This window comes from Prorops nasuta, unplaced genomic scaffold, assembly GCF_024137725.1.
Source record: "Prorops nasuta isolate Cenicafe-Biocafe unplaced genomic scaffold, Cenicafe_Pnas_1.2 PNAS00023, whole genome shotgun sequence".
Classification (NCBI taxonomy): domain Eukaryota; kingdom Metazoa; phylum Arthropoda; class Insecta; order Hymenoptera; family Bethylidae; genus Prorops; species Prorops nasuta.
Window position 1 is genome coordinate 1,383,673 of NW_027116820.1, and position 18,620 is coordinate 1,402,292.

The window sequence follows — 18,620 nt, forward strand, 5'->3', positions numbered from 1 at the left end:
AAACAAGGAGGTAATGTTTATTCTTCTTTCTAGTATTTTTCCTATATAATAGCATAACTTTTGGATATATTAATAAATTATTGTATTATTATATGATAGTTCCAGAGAAACTTTCGGATTCTTCGTTCTACTTATTTACAACTGAAAGAACGTTATGAAAGATCATCATTTTGTTCTTATATTGTGAAGGACAATGATAGTAGTACATCAATATCATGCGACCAGAAATTGTTATAATATTTATGGTCCTTCATTGTTATATAAAGTATACTGATTTAATTGTATTAATATGCTTTCTATAGAAATTTTAGCTTCTTTATTTTTTATTAGGTTTGCAGGTAACAAAGTTTGCATCAGAGATGTGGCTGCTAGATTTGATATGGCAGAATCTACATTTCATTTCTATAGTAATAATATTATGGATTTTCTCAATAGTATAGCACGTTCTGTTATAACATTTCCACAAACTTTAACTGAAAAAACAAATGTTGCAAGAGAATTTCAAAGTGTTAGTACTAAAATAAAAAAATTGTAATCTGAAAAATATGTAGGAATCGTAGTCATAATCTTATTTCTTTTGCAGATAAATGGCTTTCCAGGAATAATAAGATGTGTGGATGGTACCTACATTCCAATAAGAACACCTGCTCATAAAAAAAAATCAACATATATTAATAAACATGATATGACATCAGTAGTGGTAGCTAGGGGGTTCCTGTGACACGGGGGTGAGGGGAGTGCGGGTGTGCGGGGGGAAGTGTCTTCTTAAGAGCTAGGGTTTATTGGGTGATGAGGAGGGTGCGGGTGTGCGGAGGAAATGCTTTGGCTATGGGGAGTGAGAGAGAGAGAGAGAGATCCCTCTCACCCTCTCTTTCTCTCTTAGAGTCTCTCACCCCTCTCCCATCAGCCTAGGGCCCGGATGGTTAATTATCCTACGGGTCCACTAGTTCTCTAAAGCTTACCCCCTCTCCCATGTCACTAGGGTCCGGATGGTTAGTTATCCTACGGGTCCACTAGTTCCCTAAGGGTTACCCCTCTCCCATCACCCTAGGGCCCGGATGGTTAGTTATCCTGACAGTTACCCAGAGAACTTTTTTTTGTATTTTAGTTGGTGGAGGAAAAAGTTTATTTTTTCTCCACTAGGTGGCGATCACGAAAATTACTGGGGCAGCTACACCGCTAGGGGTCCTAAGCATCTTACGGACTGCCATTTTTGATTTCTTAGTCCTGCCCTCGGAGGGTCTTTTCTCCCTCCACATACTAATCCTAGACCCTCCCACTATTTTCCTACTATGGACCTGCCATTTAACTTGATTTCACATTTAACCATTTTTCTTCCCTCTCAACCTACCTCTACACCATTGAAGGGTCTTTTTCCCTCCACATACCCATTCTATTCCCTCCTACTATTTTCCTCCTTGGGTCCTTCTTTTAATTTCACATTATACCTTTTTTGAACCTTGGGTACAGATTCCTTTTTTCTTATACAAGCTGTCGATAAATATAAAGTGAAAAAATATGCAGTATCAAGTGATTATTAATTTAGCGTATAGACAGAATTCTCCAGTAATTCATATAATTACAAGAATAATAGATGAAATTATGCAAAATTTATCACAAGCGGTAAATGAAGAAACAATCGAGACGCATGGAATGGAGTATGAAAATAGTAAGTTATTATGAATGAGATTGCATCATACATTTTTCTAAAATCTGATGATTTTTTACAGTAACACGCTGTATACAACTGTTGATGAGAGGTATCAGAATGATTGAGATAGAGGCAGGGATAATTCCGCAGGAAGAGGAGGAGGAGCAGGAGGAGGAGGAGGATGAGGAGGAGACAACGATGGAGGTAGCAAGGGCAGAAGAATAGCTTGATATTTTAAAATATTATATGTTAAAACTCTTTTTAGTTATATATATATATATATATATATATTGAATAAAAGTATTATATGTTAAATCTTTTGAATATTGAATAAAAATTACTGTAAGCATATTATAAATGAATAGATTATTCATTACATCTTCCTGTAAGCATGCTCTACATGTCACATAGTTAACAGACATTATTTTTCCTTTTGCGAAACAATGGGGAGTGAAATTCTAGGGACCACCCAATGTTCCTCCTATGAGCTTTCCCAGGGCTCTCTAAAACTGACCCGATACCTTCTGCCCATATTTTACCCTCTCAACCAGTCTCTAGCTATTTTTTTTCGAGACTTTTCTCACAAACAGGTCAGATAAATGAGCCCACGTGCTAAACAGAGTCACAGTTGTGAAGTAAGATTGTCAAGAAGCCATTGATGCGCTCGATACTTTCTGACCATATTTTACCCTCTAAACCAGCCTCTAGCTATTTTTTCGTGACTTTTCCTCCCTCAAGCAGACCAGACAAATCATTCAGCCTCTAGCTATTTTTTTCTCAAGACTTTTCTCACAAGCAGAGCAGACAAATGATCCCACGTGCTAAACAGAGTCACAGTGTGACGTAAGATTGTCGAAAAGCAATTGATGCGCTCGTAAATTTTAAGCTGCACTCAGGATATGTCCTTAAGATGCTAGTATTCCCAACCCAAGTAATAATGGACGTATATTTCACGACTCGTTTCTAAATAATGAAAAGTTTATATTTTAAACTGTCATTACTTTATCTGAGGAACGTGACTATCTGTACCATCTAGTACGTGTTATGACATGTTTGAATTAAATATATTTGTTTTAGATGACGGTTATTTGATCTGAAGAACGTGTATCTCACGACTTGCTTTTAAACAATGAAAAGTTTATATTCTAGACTGATGTCACTTTGTATAAGGAATGTGTATATAATTAAATGGATTTATTTATTTTAATTAACAACTACTTGATCTAAAGAATACATGTATCAACAGGTTTAAAATAATGAATTCTCTTTGAAATCTACAATCATGAGTGAGTAACCCATCAAAAATGTCGTTCGCCTGCAACAGTCCCTCCACTCTCAATTTCCAATAAGCGTGTATATCTTATCCCTTCCTACGATATTATTCAAAGCCACCCAAGTTTCGTTTGCCTGCAACACTTCCCCTACTCTCAATTTCCAAGTGTGTATATCTTATTCCCTCCTAGGATATTATTCAAAGTCACCCACGCTAGCAATTAGGAAATTTCATTCAGTCTCGATTAGAAGCGTGAAGCAGTCGAAAGTTCAAGTCTGTAACGCTGCAGTCATAATATTTTATTGTGGTGTAATAGCAGTATTGAAGCTTCAAGCAGTGCAAAGTACCAGTTTCACGTTGCAGATAGAATATTTTTTTATTGTCACGTAATTGTCGTAGATAATCTTTAGAAGGTAAGAATTATTTTTTCTTTTTTACGTTATTCTCTATTCTTAATATTATTTTATTATTATAGAAATGGATTTAACTAAGATTAATGAACTCGCAACTGTAGAACCAAAAACTTTTATAAAACTGAATACTTTGGAGATTGGGGGGTCATACCGAATAACTGAATTATCGAAAATTAAAACCAAATATGGGGAGAGAATAATAGCAAAGCTGCTTACGAAGGAATGGTTCTTCTTGCCTGCGAGGATGATGGCATTACTGGAAAAACCAGAACAATTCAAGAATTTTCAAGATGCAGCTTCAAATCAAATATTAACATTCACGTATCATGGTGGAAATTACAATAATATGACATTTGCAATTGTTAGTCAAATTTCAAAAGATTAATTTAGAAAACATTTGTAAGGAATAATTTAAACACAAATAAATGATTATTATATCTTATTTATTATTTTTTTCCTTCATTATAATGATAAGCTTAACTATAGTCTATTAGCGATTAACATACATTTCTAACTATTAGCGATTAACTTACATTACTAACTATTAACGATTAACTTACATTTCTAACAATACTTGTAAGCGGGTTATATTCAACAATTTTATCATGTATAATTAAACAATACGCAGTAGTATTACTTGCAATATTTTTAGAACAATCGATCTCTATTTTAACGTCAACTGTGCCAGATTTAATAGATTCGTTTTGATGCGAACAATCAATGACAAAGAGAGGGCCATATTCTAAGAAATTGTTGTAATCAAGCATTGGTTTCGACGGTTTTTCTCCAGCATAATAGGATTGGATAAATTTAACATACATATCATATAGTACAGAAAATCGTGATTTTTCAGTATCAGTATCAAGTCGATCATACGGATAAAATTCAGAATTAAGATAGACTTTAATATCACGAACAAAACTATCATCGAAGTCAAGCACCTTCATATGCTGCGTATTCTTCTTATTTGTTCTAAATGCTAGAATAACGTATCGAGGCTTCTCCAATTGTGTTGCAGCTTTTACAGCCCACGTATGCCTCTGTGTTTCTGGTAGAAGCGGGTATTCGTAGAGTTCCCAGGATCGAAAAGCCATGGTGAGGCTTTTGATTTGGTCGATAATACGTAGAAATTGAAGTTTTGTGTATTCATTCAATGATATATGAGGAATTCTCCATTGCACTTTTTGAACATCAATTTTGGAGTCGGTGATTTTCGTTGAAGAATATATCGAATTCGTATCATTACGCGCTCGAATGAGAACGAGCTCATGACGTGCATTTATTATGACTCTTCTATAGTCTTCACAAAAACCCAACAGCATTTTCAGTGGTACGCAAAAATTAAAATATTTCGTAGGCTTATAATCTGATAGAAACCATCCTGAATGGTGTAGACTCGTACTCTCCTCCCCAGTCAGAGAAATGAGATTCTTCATGGAACTAGTAATACCCACATTCTTACTGCGGTCAATCTCAATACCATTCAATTCATAGCGAATTTCATCGAACAAGAATGCCATGGAATTGCAGTCAAGTCCCACTGTATCTTGAACTGTTGCACCCTGAGCACGAGTGCCCTCGATTAATTTTCCCTCTATGTATAGGTAACTCTCACATGGTAGAAGAATTAAATCTTGCTGTTGTATTGGAATTCGAATTTCGTCACTATTTCCCAATGATGCATTTGCATACGGATTGTAAGCATGTATTTCCATTTTAGTAATGCGATTGTCGTACACAGGTTGTGCGGTTATATCCAACAGGTCCATTTTTATTTCTGACCTTGAAACCCAGTGATTGAAGAAAGGTTATATTTTTTCTTGTTAGCGGTCTTCTAACGTAATCCCCACCCAATGTATCTGCTCCTGCAGCAACTGTTGGACTGATGATAGGCTCATCTGGTATCGGTGATTTATAAGTATTCTTGTAAATTAGCATTTTATAATGTGTAATCGAATTGTAATTTCTTCCCCACCGAAATTTACTAGACGGTTTTCCTGATCGAGAATGCGCAAAGTAAGACGGTCAATTACTTTCACAATGACTGGCAAGTAAATGACGTTTTTCGGTGTTTCCGAGATTTTATAGCCTGGTGGCACGCTTGGAAAAAATTCATGTATAACATGTTGAGGTTTGCCGTTTGTATATGCACCAGCAGTAATATTACATTCAATTCGTAAAATATTCACCCTTATAATGTTTACGGGCTGGTCTGATTCGGCTAGAGTGTTCGGCTGAATAATTCGATCTGACGAAAAACCCAATAAAGAGCCTATATTATTAGGTTTTGTAAAATCGATCAGATATTTACACTTTATTTCACTTTTCAACGTATTATTATTAGCACGTAGAATAATGACATCTTCATTATCCGCCTCATGCATCAATGTACGCAAAAGATCATTTATAGCACTCAATTCATAACAACCTGTAGGTATAGTCAGATCTTCAGTATCGTAGTAAAACTTATTGTTCGACTCATCAGCATTAGCGATTGAATTGAAGCTCTGAAAGTCTACGAGACCAAGTTCATATTGCTCCTCCCGAAGATTGATCGGTGGGAAAAAATCTGCCTCTAATATGGACTCGCGGTCAGACAGCGTAACCGTTAAAGACATTGTTCACGTAGAAACTTGACACACAACTGACCGCATATGCTTGTATCATACGATTGATATTGATCGTGGTTGTAGTAGATTATAGAAGAAGGACCAAAATAATCTAAAAGTTCAATTGGAGGTTTCAAATTTCCAAAGGAGTCGAAATACTTTACGTAATTATTACGTTTAACGTAGGCAACCCAATGTGTACCAGAACCTTTATCTTCATCAAGATTCACGATTGCACACTCATTGCATAGTACGGTTTGCGGTAGAGATGTGCGCATAAAAACTCCTCGAAAATGTGGTATATCCTGACATGCATGTAATAATTGAATATTACTAGTAGCTCCAGATTTCGGGAGGTTGCTTATTTTTTTTTTTGCGCGGTTTTTTTCCTCCTTTTCAAACCCTCTCCCCTTCGTCCGTAAGGGGTTAGGTATAAACCATGTCCACGCCTGCCTTCTATTACACGATTGTGATGCTGTATCTCTTCCAATTGTCTCTTGGATGCTTTCGCATCGTTTACAGCTTTTGTTATACCTGCTGCGCCCCCAGCTAATGCGCCCACTGCACTCAACAGTGGGAGCAGAGGTAATAAACCCCCCCGTTTTTTTTTTTGAGTAAATTGCTTTTTCCTCAATAAACCTCCTCGTTTCTTCGGTACACGAATTTTTCTTTTCTTCATGCTTCTTCCATGCACTTGTAGGCCTAAGCCAAGTTTTCGTTTTACATTCATTGATGCCCAGACTGCTGCTGCAGCTGCTCGTTCACGTAAAGATGAGTCACTAGCAGTGATACGTTTTCGTGCACGCTGTGCAAGAACTTTATCAGCCTGGTGACGTGGTGGCAGATCCTTATATATTGAATATGCGATATCGTGTTCACGACAGGCTTCGTCTAGAGGATTTATACCAGGATCACCACGTGCTAACCGTTCTCGAAGTCGAGTACCTGGTCCGCAATAATTGTAGCCAGGTATGTGTACTTCGAACGGTAATTTATTCAGTATTTTATTGAAAAAAGTTCCACAACCGTAGCTTACCATGTGGAACTTTCTTTCTGTTTCTCACACAGAGTTTGCTGACAAGCCCAGCAATCTTTTATTGATGGGAGCGGCCCATCAATGTGATCTGTATTAGGTAGATTATGATGTTTAAAACACCAGCGATATTGTTGTACTTCAGGATCTGCACGAATATGTTCAGGCAATTTATTCCAAACCTCTTGAATACTACGCGGAAAGTACTTTAAAAGTGAAATTTTCGGTATGTATTCAAACTGCTCAGCGATTAATACCTCCAAACTTGACACATCTAACACTAATAACGGCATGATGAGAACTGATCAAACAATTCATTTCATTCCTATAAATAGGTTGTATGACCACAGAGTTTTCAGTCATGGACTTCGTAAAGCAGCCGCTCGGTATTCGTGTTTCTAATATAGATTACCGAACAACCGATAAATGCATGAGACGTCACGGACCTCTACTCCCATCAACCATACGCTGTATAGTTTGTGGCCCTTCAAATTGTGGAAAAACAAATGTATTGCTGAGCCTTATAGAAAGCCCTCAGGGTGTGAGATTTGAAAACCTATACGTTTATTCAAAATCGTTGCAGCAACCAAAATATCGATACTTGGAGTGACTATTATCGGACAATGAAGAAATTAGTTATTTCCAATTTTCTAATAATAGTGAGGTTATAAAAGTAGCTGAAGCACTACCAAATTCAATTTTCATATTTGATGATGTTGCAATCGATAAGCAAGACAATATAAGAGACTACTTCTCCATGGGTAGACATTCCAAGATTGATTGCTTTTATCTTTGTCAGACTTATGCAAGGATACCAAAACATCTAATACGTGATAATGCAAATTTTTTAATTATTTTTAAACAAGATGGAACTAACCTAAAACATATATATAACGAACATGTAAATACAGATATGGCGTTTGAAAAATTTTATGAATTGTGTTCAAATTGTTGGAAGCGTGATTATGGATTTTTAGTAATTGATAAAGACAGTGCAATGCAAAATGGACGATATCGAAAGGGTTTCAATAAATATGCTGTGATTAAAGAGTGATGTTAATGGTAAAAAATGTTAGTTTAACCTTGAACGTTGAACAAGTCTATATATTGAATAGAGAATAGCTTTACAAAATGAAGGAGAAAAAGCTTCTAAAGAAGATTGCTGAGGCAAGTGAAGTAATTCGTCAAAAATATCGCGCACTCAAATCAGACAGAGTAATGATGGAAGACAGTTTAAATGAAACTTTTAAACCAATAGTTGAACCATTAAAGAAGCTCACCGAAAATAATCAAGCAATTTTTGTTGCACCGAAACATGAGATGAAAATGGAACCTATAAAGAGATCTCTCTCACACGAGGAATCTTTCATAATTCCGATGAAACGAAGAAAGTCTTATCTCACATCGACTCCACAGCGGAAAGATTTCATACGCAGCTCCAGAATTAACGTTCAAGGTCATTCATCGGATGATGAGCAGGAATATCCACAGTCGCACGAAACACAGTACCTTTCTCTGGAAGATGATGAAGAGGAGGAGGAGGAGGAGGGGGAGGGGGAGGGGGAGGAGGAGGAGGAGAAGGTGAAGAAGAATAATGAATATGGCACGCAAGATTTAGCGAGACAAATAGAATTACCTGTGCATACATCCATCGAGGATGTAAAAGATGCTAATCGAAGTACGATAAAGTCTGGTTCAATTGCATCCAAATATATAGAATTGTTGACGAATAATGCTAAGGATAAAATTGACAGTAATTTTGGAGTTAAGTTAGATAAAGTGACGAATAAAATGTGGCTTGCGAAATGTGCTTTTAATGTTGATGATTACAGTAATTTTATTATTATCGATAAGGAGTATTATCCTGGCACGAAAGGTCTATTTGAAATGATCTTCATGAAAGAACCTGAAGATTATACTAAAGATGATTTAGACACATATAAAAGTATTCTTTCTCAAACTAATGTGCACAGAGCAGATAACATTAGTACAGGAAAGCTTCGTGGGAATAAGGGACATAAATGGAAGAAAATAATTAGTGAATTATTTCCACCGAAGACAAAACTTGTACAAGGCAAGGGATATATGCGTGTTAATAATAATCCCGTGAGCTATGTACATTGGAACGATCCAAACGAACTGGTCGAGCGATTAAAACTATTAATTGCATCATCTGCTGCTGGTCATACGAATCACCATAATGAGATACAGTCAATAATTGAGGAGCTCCATGAAGAAGGTATCATCTTATAAAAGAGATTGCAGTTTCAAGATTTTCTCAGTTCAACGTACTACTTCACTATGACGATAAATAAATTTGGAGCTGGTTTCAATACTGGTAAAGTGAGAAATTATTTTCACAAAATTGATGATGATACGTTAAAGTTTGATAAATATAAGAATGCATTTAATGCCAAGAAGAAAATAATTTCAAACTTGGGATCTGATGTTACTGATGAGACAAGTGCGGTGAATATCAGTGTTCTGATGAGTAATTTGACACCACTGCGTGATAGCTTTACAAAAGAAATGAATGAATATAGTGTGAAGCTGAATGAATATGCATTAAAATGTGAAATTCTTGAGGAAAAAATGACAAATCTGTTGAAAAAACGTATCGACGAAATTGATGAAAGAATCGAAAAATTGAATGATAAAATCGATCATAATAGTTACAAATTGGCAGGATCTAAATAAGAGAAGAAAGCGTTATTCTATATAAAAGAGATTGCAGTTTCAAGATTTTCTCAGTTCCACGTACTACTTCACTATGACAATAAATAAATTTGGAGCTGGTTTCAATACCGGTAAAGTGAGAAATTATTTCCACAAAATTGATAATGATACGTTAAAGTTTGATAAACAAAAGAATGCATTTAATGCCAAGAAGAAAATAATTTCAAACTTAGAATGTGATGTTACGGATGAGACAAGTGCGGTGAATATGGCTGCTCTGTTACGTAATTCGATGACTGTACGTGATAGCTTAATGAGAGAATTGTTTGAATACAGTGAGAAGCTAACTCACTATTACCTAAAATGTAACATTCTTGAGGAAAAATTTACAACTCTAATGAAAAAAATCGATGAAATTGATGAAATTGGTATAAGAATCGATAAATTGGTTGATAAAGTCGATCATAATGATTATAAATTGGATCGAAAAGACAAGGAATTACGAAATGATATGATTGTTGGATTGAAAATTGTTGTAGAATATTTCTCTAATCAGCTGGCAAAAAAAGATTTTGCAAATGAGAAGAATAGAGAAGACGATATAAATTATGCCTTGAAGAAACTTATACTACCGCCAGTGCTTGATGACCTGCTGTAAACATAACACGTAGTGGAATAATTATGAGTAGTGAGGAGAAGAAGCAATTGGTAGAAGAGTTGCATGTGCCTGCCAGACGGAACTTTTTACGTAGACGGGTAATAATACGAGGCTTCGATGACCTCTGGCAAGCAGACCTGGTAGACATGAGAAACTATGCAGACGCAGGCTACCACTACATTCTCACAGTTATTGATGCATTGTCGAAATATGGCTGGGCAATAGCCCTGAAAACCAAGTCAGGCAAGGAAGTGACAGCTGCATTGCTGAAAATCCTGAAGAGTGGGAGATGTCCGAAAAATCTACAGACCGACGATGGCAAGGAATTTTATAGTAGTGATTTCCAATCGCTTATGAAAAAGCATGGAATAAATCATTACTCAACATACAGTGTATTGAAAGCAACCATAGTCGAGCGTTGGAATCGAACGTTGAAGACAGAAATGTGGAAAGGATTTACGTTGAATGGAAATTACAAGTGGAGAGCTATGCTACAACAACTGGTTGACAAATACAATTCAAGAAAACATCGTACTATAGGAATGCGTCCAGCCGATGTGAAACCTGAACATGCTAATAAGCTCTTAGCAACAGTATTCAGTAATATAAAGATCGTTGGTCGTGCCAAGTTCAAAGTCGGTGATTTTGTACGAATCAGTAAATATAAGAATGTATTTGCAAAAGGCTACACACCAAATTGGACAACTGAAATATTTGAAATTATAAAAGTGCAGAAAACAAATCCTGTTACATATTTACTAAGGGATTCTAGTGGTACAGATATATATGGTGGATTCTACGAACATGAACTTTTAAAAACTGCTAATCCTAATGTATATCTAGTTGAGAAGGTATTACGTAAGAAGGGGGACAAAGTCTTTGTAAAGTGGTTAGGATTCAATAATACACATAATTCATGGATAAATAAAAACAATATTTTGTAACATACAATTTATTAATAAAGAAGCAATTATTTAATCTTCATTTAAATCTACTTCACTTAATTCTATTTCATTTATCCTATAATGACCCCATGGTAGAGTTGATACAGTACCTTGTACAATATAGCGCTTATCATCATGTGGACTGAGAGAAATTTTTTGCTGTACAATTGAATAAACATTATGCAATTTTGAACGAATTAAATTTTGATTATGGATATGAACAGTAAAATTTTGTAAGCAGTCTCTATAATCTTCAAACGTTATTTTTCTAGCGATAACGCAACTCTTAACGCCCTTAGCTTTTTTAAAAATTTTATCTTGTATTTTAAATGTATACATTTTCGATCTCAGCCCAATAAACTCAGTCATAATTCTCCCGTTATTCTCATCTTTCATCAAACCAGGCACTTTTTTATTTACTAGAGGTAAATTATACTGGTTATTAGGCGAATAATCACTAGTATCGAATCTTGAAAGATTTTCTCTCATGATCGTGTAAATGTCATCGCATTCGATACTGTATATCAAACTATCTGTATCGGTATACAATGCTCTACATTTACTACCAAACGTTGGAAGCATATATTCATAATGGAATTCGTATAAACATGTTTTTGAAATATCTAGAATACTCATACCTACATATATAGGTTTATCAAATTTCGCCGTTAATTTTTTTAATTCTATCGCAACCAAATTTTCGTTGAATATGGCGCTACTGTGAAAATTTGGTTGGGATATCAATGCTTCTGCTCCATATCTTCCTTCCCACTTACTAACTAGCCTCACATCAACTCTATTTCTTACATTTTCCATCGTCTTACCGAACACTGCATTGTTCATTAGTTTGAAAAGATTTTTCTCAAACTCATTTTTAGATGCAGCTCGCAAACGTGTGTTTAAGTCTATATATTTGTTTAGCCAGGCAGATTGCTGGAATCTTAATCCGCGATGGATACGTTTCAGTACCATTCCATGACGAATACATTGTTGTAAAGCCCGATAATGTATAACATAACGCTCCTTATTTTCGACAGTTGCAAGTAGCTTCTTCTGTCATGCTCCGGGCGGAGCCTCACGTACCGGACAAAATGGCAAGTCAGAGTGATTATCATGAAGTACGCTTGGATACTCCAAGTCTACCTCTAAAATAAAACCCTCAGATGAATCTATAGGTATGCTAGAGATATCAAAGTTGTTAGTATCTTCAATCCAGCGAAATCCATGAGTAGGTAGAGCTTGACACATTGCCCATCCGTATAGATTATTTACATCATAGTACATTAAATATTTGCTTGGTTTTGTTGAGTCATAATCATTCATATACCGATTGTTTGCTTTTTCATAGCGGTGAGAGCACTGACTCAAACCACCACGTATTCCGCGTTCTACGAAAAGCAACATTTCAACATCAGTGAAAAGTTCCAATTTTATTCTAGTATATTTAAGCATTGCATCCCAAGTGAAGCCTGGGAGTGTAAAATAATGTGCAGGATCCAAATTATAATTTTCCATGCAGCTATCGCGAAAATTTTCAAAAACGTCTGTCAGTAATAATACGTCAGTTTTTAAATAGAGATCGCTGTACTCCCCAAGTATTTGTATTTGAAAATTGATCCATACCTCCTTAGCATGATTATATGCCTCTTCACTAATATCACTGTCAGTTAATTTGTTATAGAATAACTTGCGAGGCGGTAAAGCATTTTCTTCCAGACGATTCAGATTATCTACGTAATCATAAGGAAAAATACCTTTTCTTGTTAGTAGATTAAATTGTTCCGTATTTAAATTCGAAAATTCTGACTCTAAGTTTTGCAATTGAGATCTCTCCAAGTATGAGCTCAATTTGTCTAAACTTGATGCAAGAAATTTAAATGAATCAATAAATCTGAGCTGAATATTATATTTCCGTATGTATTTTGTAAATGAAATATACTTTTCCTTATGTACAGGTAGCAGGTATACTGAACCCTTATACATGTTAGCGATCGCATTGAAGATGAAATGTGCATCGTAATTAGATAAATTATGAAAAATTACTGGAATAACGTGCGAATCTTTATAGTTTAAATTACAATTGTTGTGAGAGGGTCCTCTATATTTACCTGTTAAATGATCATGATCGCGAACACGTATTTGATTTGGAAGAAATGGCTTTTTACATATATGACAGTCGGGATCATTGTTATGACGAAAATTTTCGCTAATACTTAGCGTTCTCATAGGCACTACAGTCTTTAGTTTTTCGCTCGCTATGCTAGCAATTTTATCGAGTTCTCGCACAAACCATTCTATACACTCGAGTCCACGATATGATTTATAGGTTGAGAGCGATGAATCACGAACGCTTTTAAAATAATATCCTACACTAAAGGGTAAATGTTTTTGATAAATACTACTATTACCGCTCGTTTCATTCACTTTCTCTAATAAACATTCAATGTCTGCATATACGACGAATGGGGTCCTCTCATTGTTCTTGTCATTTTTAAAGGACACCCAACGGTCCTCTTCAGGTAGCAGTATACGGACGTTTATATTGAGCTGACTGCAATCACGTTTATGAGATTGAAGTTTATCCTCATTGAAGAAATAGTGTAAACATCTAAGAGAAAAATCATATTAGTATATAAACATTAAATAAAATTATATTAAAATATAAACAGTATAACATACCGATTACAAATAAGATGAGATTGTTTTTTTCGAGTCAGTTGTTTCTTTAGCAAGCGAGAAAGATTCGTGATACATAAAAAATGTGCTGCACCTTGATGTTCGAGAAGAAGAAGATTCGCATGTCTCGATTTCTCACATTTTGTGAGTTGAAGAGGTGCAATAATTTAATTCTCCTGCCCTTCCTGCTCATCCACCATGGTGAAAACATTAATCGACACATCATTATCTTCTTCAAATTTAGGTATCTGCCTTAATGTGGTTGGAAATGTTATACTTCTGACGTTGAAAACAGATTTAAAATGGGGGTATGAAGATTGTCGTTGTGGGTTTTTAGTTGAAATAGTCGGATAGAGTGCAGCCGTTACAGCCCATGCAAAACATGTATTATCATCACTCTGTATGTTTATCACTGCATGTTTGTTCTTAATATATTTTGGAAGGTCGATTCCACAGCCTGCATGTAGTGGATTATAGTGATTAATATTCACAATTAAATTTAATATTTTTTCCAAAGCCCACCCACTATCACGCTCTTGAAATTCACCTAATTTTGTTAAAATTTTATCTATGACGTTTGTTTTATACCAATCACTAAAAGTATCAGTCTTGAATAAAATCACATTTTTTGTGGAAATATGTTTGATATCACTAATTTCCTTGCAAATAAATTGTCCGTTGAATACCATATTTATCTTAACAGCGCTTACTTTACTGAATACTTTGTTCATGTAGGATTGCAGCATTTCTGATACTGCCAATAGAAATTCATGTGGTTCGATATAATTAGTGTTTACTATCATACCACTACACATTCGACTTTTAAATGATGAATCAAGATCTTTCCAAATAAGCTTTTCCGCATTAATGCCCGCTCCAATTGAATTTTTATTTTTCGCCGCATGGAGAAGTAACTTTCGAATACATTTTATTTCTGCAAGATTTTTCTGTATAGCATCTGGAGTTGCATTCCGGTTGGATTCTCTCAAATCTCGAATATAATCACGACACTTGCAAACCCACTCGCGATAATCATGCTGAGTTCTTAAATCGGGATTCTTAAGAGCGTGATTTGAAGAATAACTTTTTTCTCTTGCTGCTCTGATTAATCGACACTGTATCTGAGCAATTTCCGTAAATATTTTCTGCCTTGCCCCTATACGTGCATTGCGGCTAGCAACTCTCAATTTTTTAATGTAATCGCGACAATCACGTACCCACTCACGATATTCATCCTGGCTATTTAAAACTCTATTTAGAAGCGACATCGTAGTTCTTTCCGTTTAAATGATCAGCGTGAAACTAATGAAAAATCTTAGATGGAGAACCCTTCAAATAATCAGTCTCCGAGACACTTCAGTAACATAAATACTTTACGGATCAGGTTTCGCGTTGAAGTAAAAAGAATGCATTCAAGTTTAAAATATACATATATTCTAGATTTTTGATTCATACATATATTTCATATAATATACATTTCTCAGTGCGCATATACCTTCATGATTCATGCAAATAGGAAGTTGTGAATTATATAAACCATCTTCTAAATTATAATTTCCCCACACATATTCATCTACATTACTAATTTCTAAATCACAAATACTCTTTAACCAATTTAACTTTTCCACCCCTTTTACAAAAACCGTATCCTCATATACATATTTTTTTATAATATCTTTATATTTATAATATGGTGAAAAACCATCCATCCAATTTAAGCCATGATGATTGAAAAAGATTGAACTGAAAAAGAAATTCCTTATTCATTGAAAATAATAATTCGTTGTTTTTTATAAAATATACTTACTCTGTTTTCTTTCTCTCCTCTTCACTTAACCAAGTATGTGGAAAGGGGGGTGAAAATAAAATATGATGCACTTTTAGTTCTTGTAAAACTGCAAATTCTTTAACTATAAATGTCTTATCCATTAAATGGAATCCTTGTAAATCGACGAACGTTGGGATCATCATGTTAGCGTTTTTAATACTAAATTTATTACACTTTGCCGTTATTTTAAATATATTCTTTTTTTGTTTCTCTAAAGTTTTCCCCTTCTCTTCAAACCAAGTATTTCAATTCTCCCACTATCCTTAACTATTCTCTCTTTGGACCAATGGTGTTTCTAAAAGTGTCTGGTTAGTCACCTCCCACCACAGACCAAATTTTTCATATCCCTTACAGCATTTAAAAGATCTTGAGGAGCGTGTAGGGTAGTCTTCAGTTCAGTTCTAGCTTTAGAATATTGAATACTACTTTATTTTTTCGCTCAAGTTAGAAAATGTTCAGTTTAAACAGTATCACCCATATAATAGATATTGATGGATTTATGGTGAACAAGAAAATAGTATATAAAGAAGTAGCCATAAAAGATGTAAAAACTGATTACACATATTACGCCTCGTTTAAAGTGAATAACACATTTCATGATTTAAGTATTAAAGATCAAAAAAGTGCTAACTATGTGTATAGAAATGTACATGGCATAGAATATGGAAATATGGGTTTTGAAAAGTATATACAAAGTGAAATATATGACTTCATAAGAATTGTGCAACGAGACTATATGTATCCAGTAGTTGTATACAAAGGGGGCACTATAGAACGTGATATTCTAAATTTAATGGGCATTGAATGCATTAATTTAGAATATTACAAGTGCCCCAAGTATGACAATTTAAGGCAACATTTTACAACTTCCAACCTCCCATGCGAACTGCATAAATTAAAATTCAGTGGCAGATCAGGAAAACCAATCCACTGTGTCTACCAGGAGGTGGATGTTTTCGCAAAGTGGGTGCGAAAACAAATAGAAGGTAAATAATAAAAATTAAGTTCGCAATTTACTTGATATTAATAACTTTTTTGTATGTTTCAGAGTCTGTTATTAGCTGAATGGGCTAAATATTAGTTTAATTTGTATTAGTTTTTTATATAAGTTTAATTTGTATTAGCTTTTATATAAGTTTCATTTGTATTAGTTTTTATATAAGTTTCATGTTCGTTTTTAATTATATGATAAATTTTATTTAAAAGACTCTTTCTTTTCCTCTACTCCTATTTCCCTTAATTTAATCTGTAAAAAACAAAAAAAAACAGAAAAAAGGAAATAGATTTGACATGATTTCACCTATTATTCTTGTAATTATAGGAATTACTTGAGAATTCTGTCTATACGCTAAATTAATAACCATTTGATACTGCATATTTTTTCACTTTATATTTATCGACAGCTTGTATAAGAAAAAAGGAATCTGTATCCAAGGTTCAAGAAAGGTACAATGTGAAATTAAAAGAAGGACCCAAGGAGGAAAATAGTAGGAGGGAATAGAATGGGTATGTGGAGGGAAAAAGACCCTTCAATGGTGTAGAGGTAGGTTGAGAGGGAAGAAAAATGGTTAAATGTGAAATCAAGTTAAATGGCGGGTCCATAGTAGGAAAATAGTGGGAGGGTCTAGGATAAGTATGTGGAGGGAGAAAAGACCCTCCGAGGGCAGGACTAAGAAATCAAAAATGGCAGTCCGTAAGATGCTTAGGACCCCTAGCGGTGTAGCTGCCCCAGTAATTTTCGTGATCGCCACCTAGTGGAGAAAAAAGAAACTTTTTCCTCCACCAACTAAAATACAAAAAAAAGTTCTCTGGGTAACTGTCAGGATAACTAACCATCCGGGCCCTAGGGTGATGGGAGAGGGGTAACCCTTAGGGAACTAGTGGACCCGTAGGATAACTAACCATCCGGACCCTAGTGACATGGGAGAGGGGGTAAGCCTTAGAGAACTAGTGGACCCGTAGGATAATTAACCATCCGGGCCCTAGGCTGATGGGAGAGGGGTGAGAGACTCTAAGAGAGAAAGAGAGGGTGAGAGGGATCTCTCTCTCTCTCTCTCTCTCACTCCCCATAGCCAAAGCATTTCCTCCGCACACCCGCACCCTCCTCATCACCCAATAAACCCTAGCTCTTAAGAAGACACTTCCCCCCGCACACCCGCACCCCCCTCACCACCATGTCACAGGAACCCAAGACACTTCCCCCCGCACACCCGCACTCCCCTCACCACCGTGTCACAGGAAAACCCAAGACACTTCCCCCCGCACACCCGCACTCCCCTCACCACCGTGTCACAGGAACCCCCTAGCTACCACTACTGACATCATTAACGTTACAAGGAATATGTGATGCCAATAAAATATTTTTAGATGTATTTACAGGGCCGCCTAGCAAAGTACATGATGCACGCATATTTAAATTATCTTTTATAAGTAAAATATTACCAAATGTTTGTGAGGACCAATTCCATTTACTGGGAGATGCAGCATACCCATTACGAAAATATCTTATTACGCCATACAGCGATTATGGTAATCTAACAATAGAACAGAAACAATTTAACTACAAGTTTTCAGCTTGCAGAGTGAAAATAGAAAATGCCTTTGGCTTGTTAAAGGGAAGATTTAGGCAGTTGATAAGGTTAGATTTTTGCACAGTTCAACGTGCTTCTAAATTCATAGTAGCTTGTTGTTATTTGCATAATCTTTGTATATATAATAATGATCTATTAGATTACATTGATGAAGTAAATATAGAAAATTTTGTTGAAGATAACAGGATTATTAATAATGAAGAAGCATAAAATAATAATAGCGAAAGAATTGCAGGCGAAGAAAAAAGGGATATTTTGTGTCACTTGT

At 35.3% G+C, this 18,620-nt stretch overlaps 1 protein-coding gene across 1 annotated transcript; it reads left to right on the forward strand.

The window, feature by feature from the left end:
• Positions 1–242: 242 nt before the first annotated feature.
• On the forward strand, positions 243–18,562 carry LOC136781557 (putative nuclease HARBI1). Its single transcript, XM_066740455.1, has 4 exons — positions 243–265; positions 331–508; positions 584–690; positions 18,082–18,562. The coding sequence occupies exons 1-4, from the start codon at positions 243–245 to the stop codon at positions 18,560–18,562; spliced, it is 789 nt and encodes a 262-aa protein (XP_066596552.1).
• The last annotated feature ends 58 nt before the right edge of the window (positions 18,563–18,620 follow it).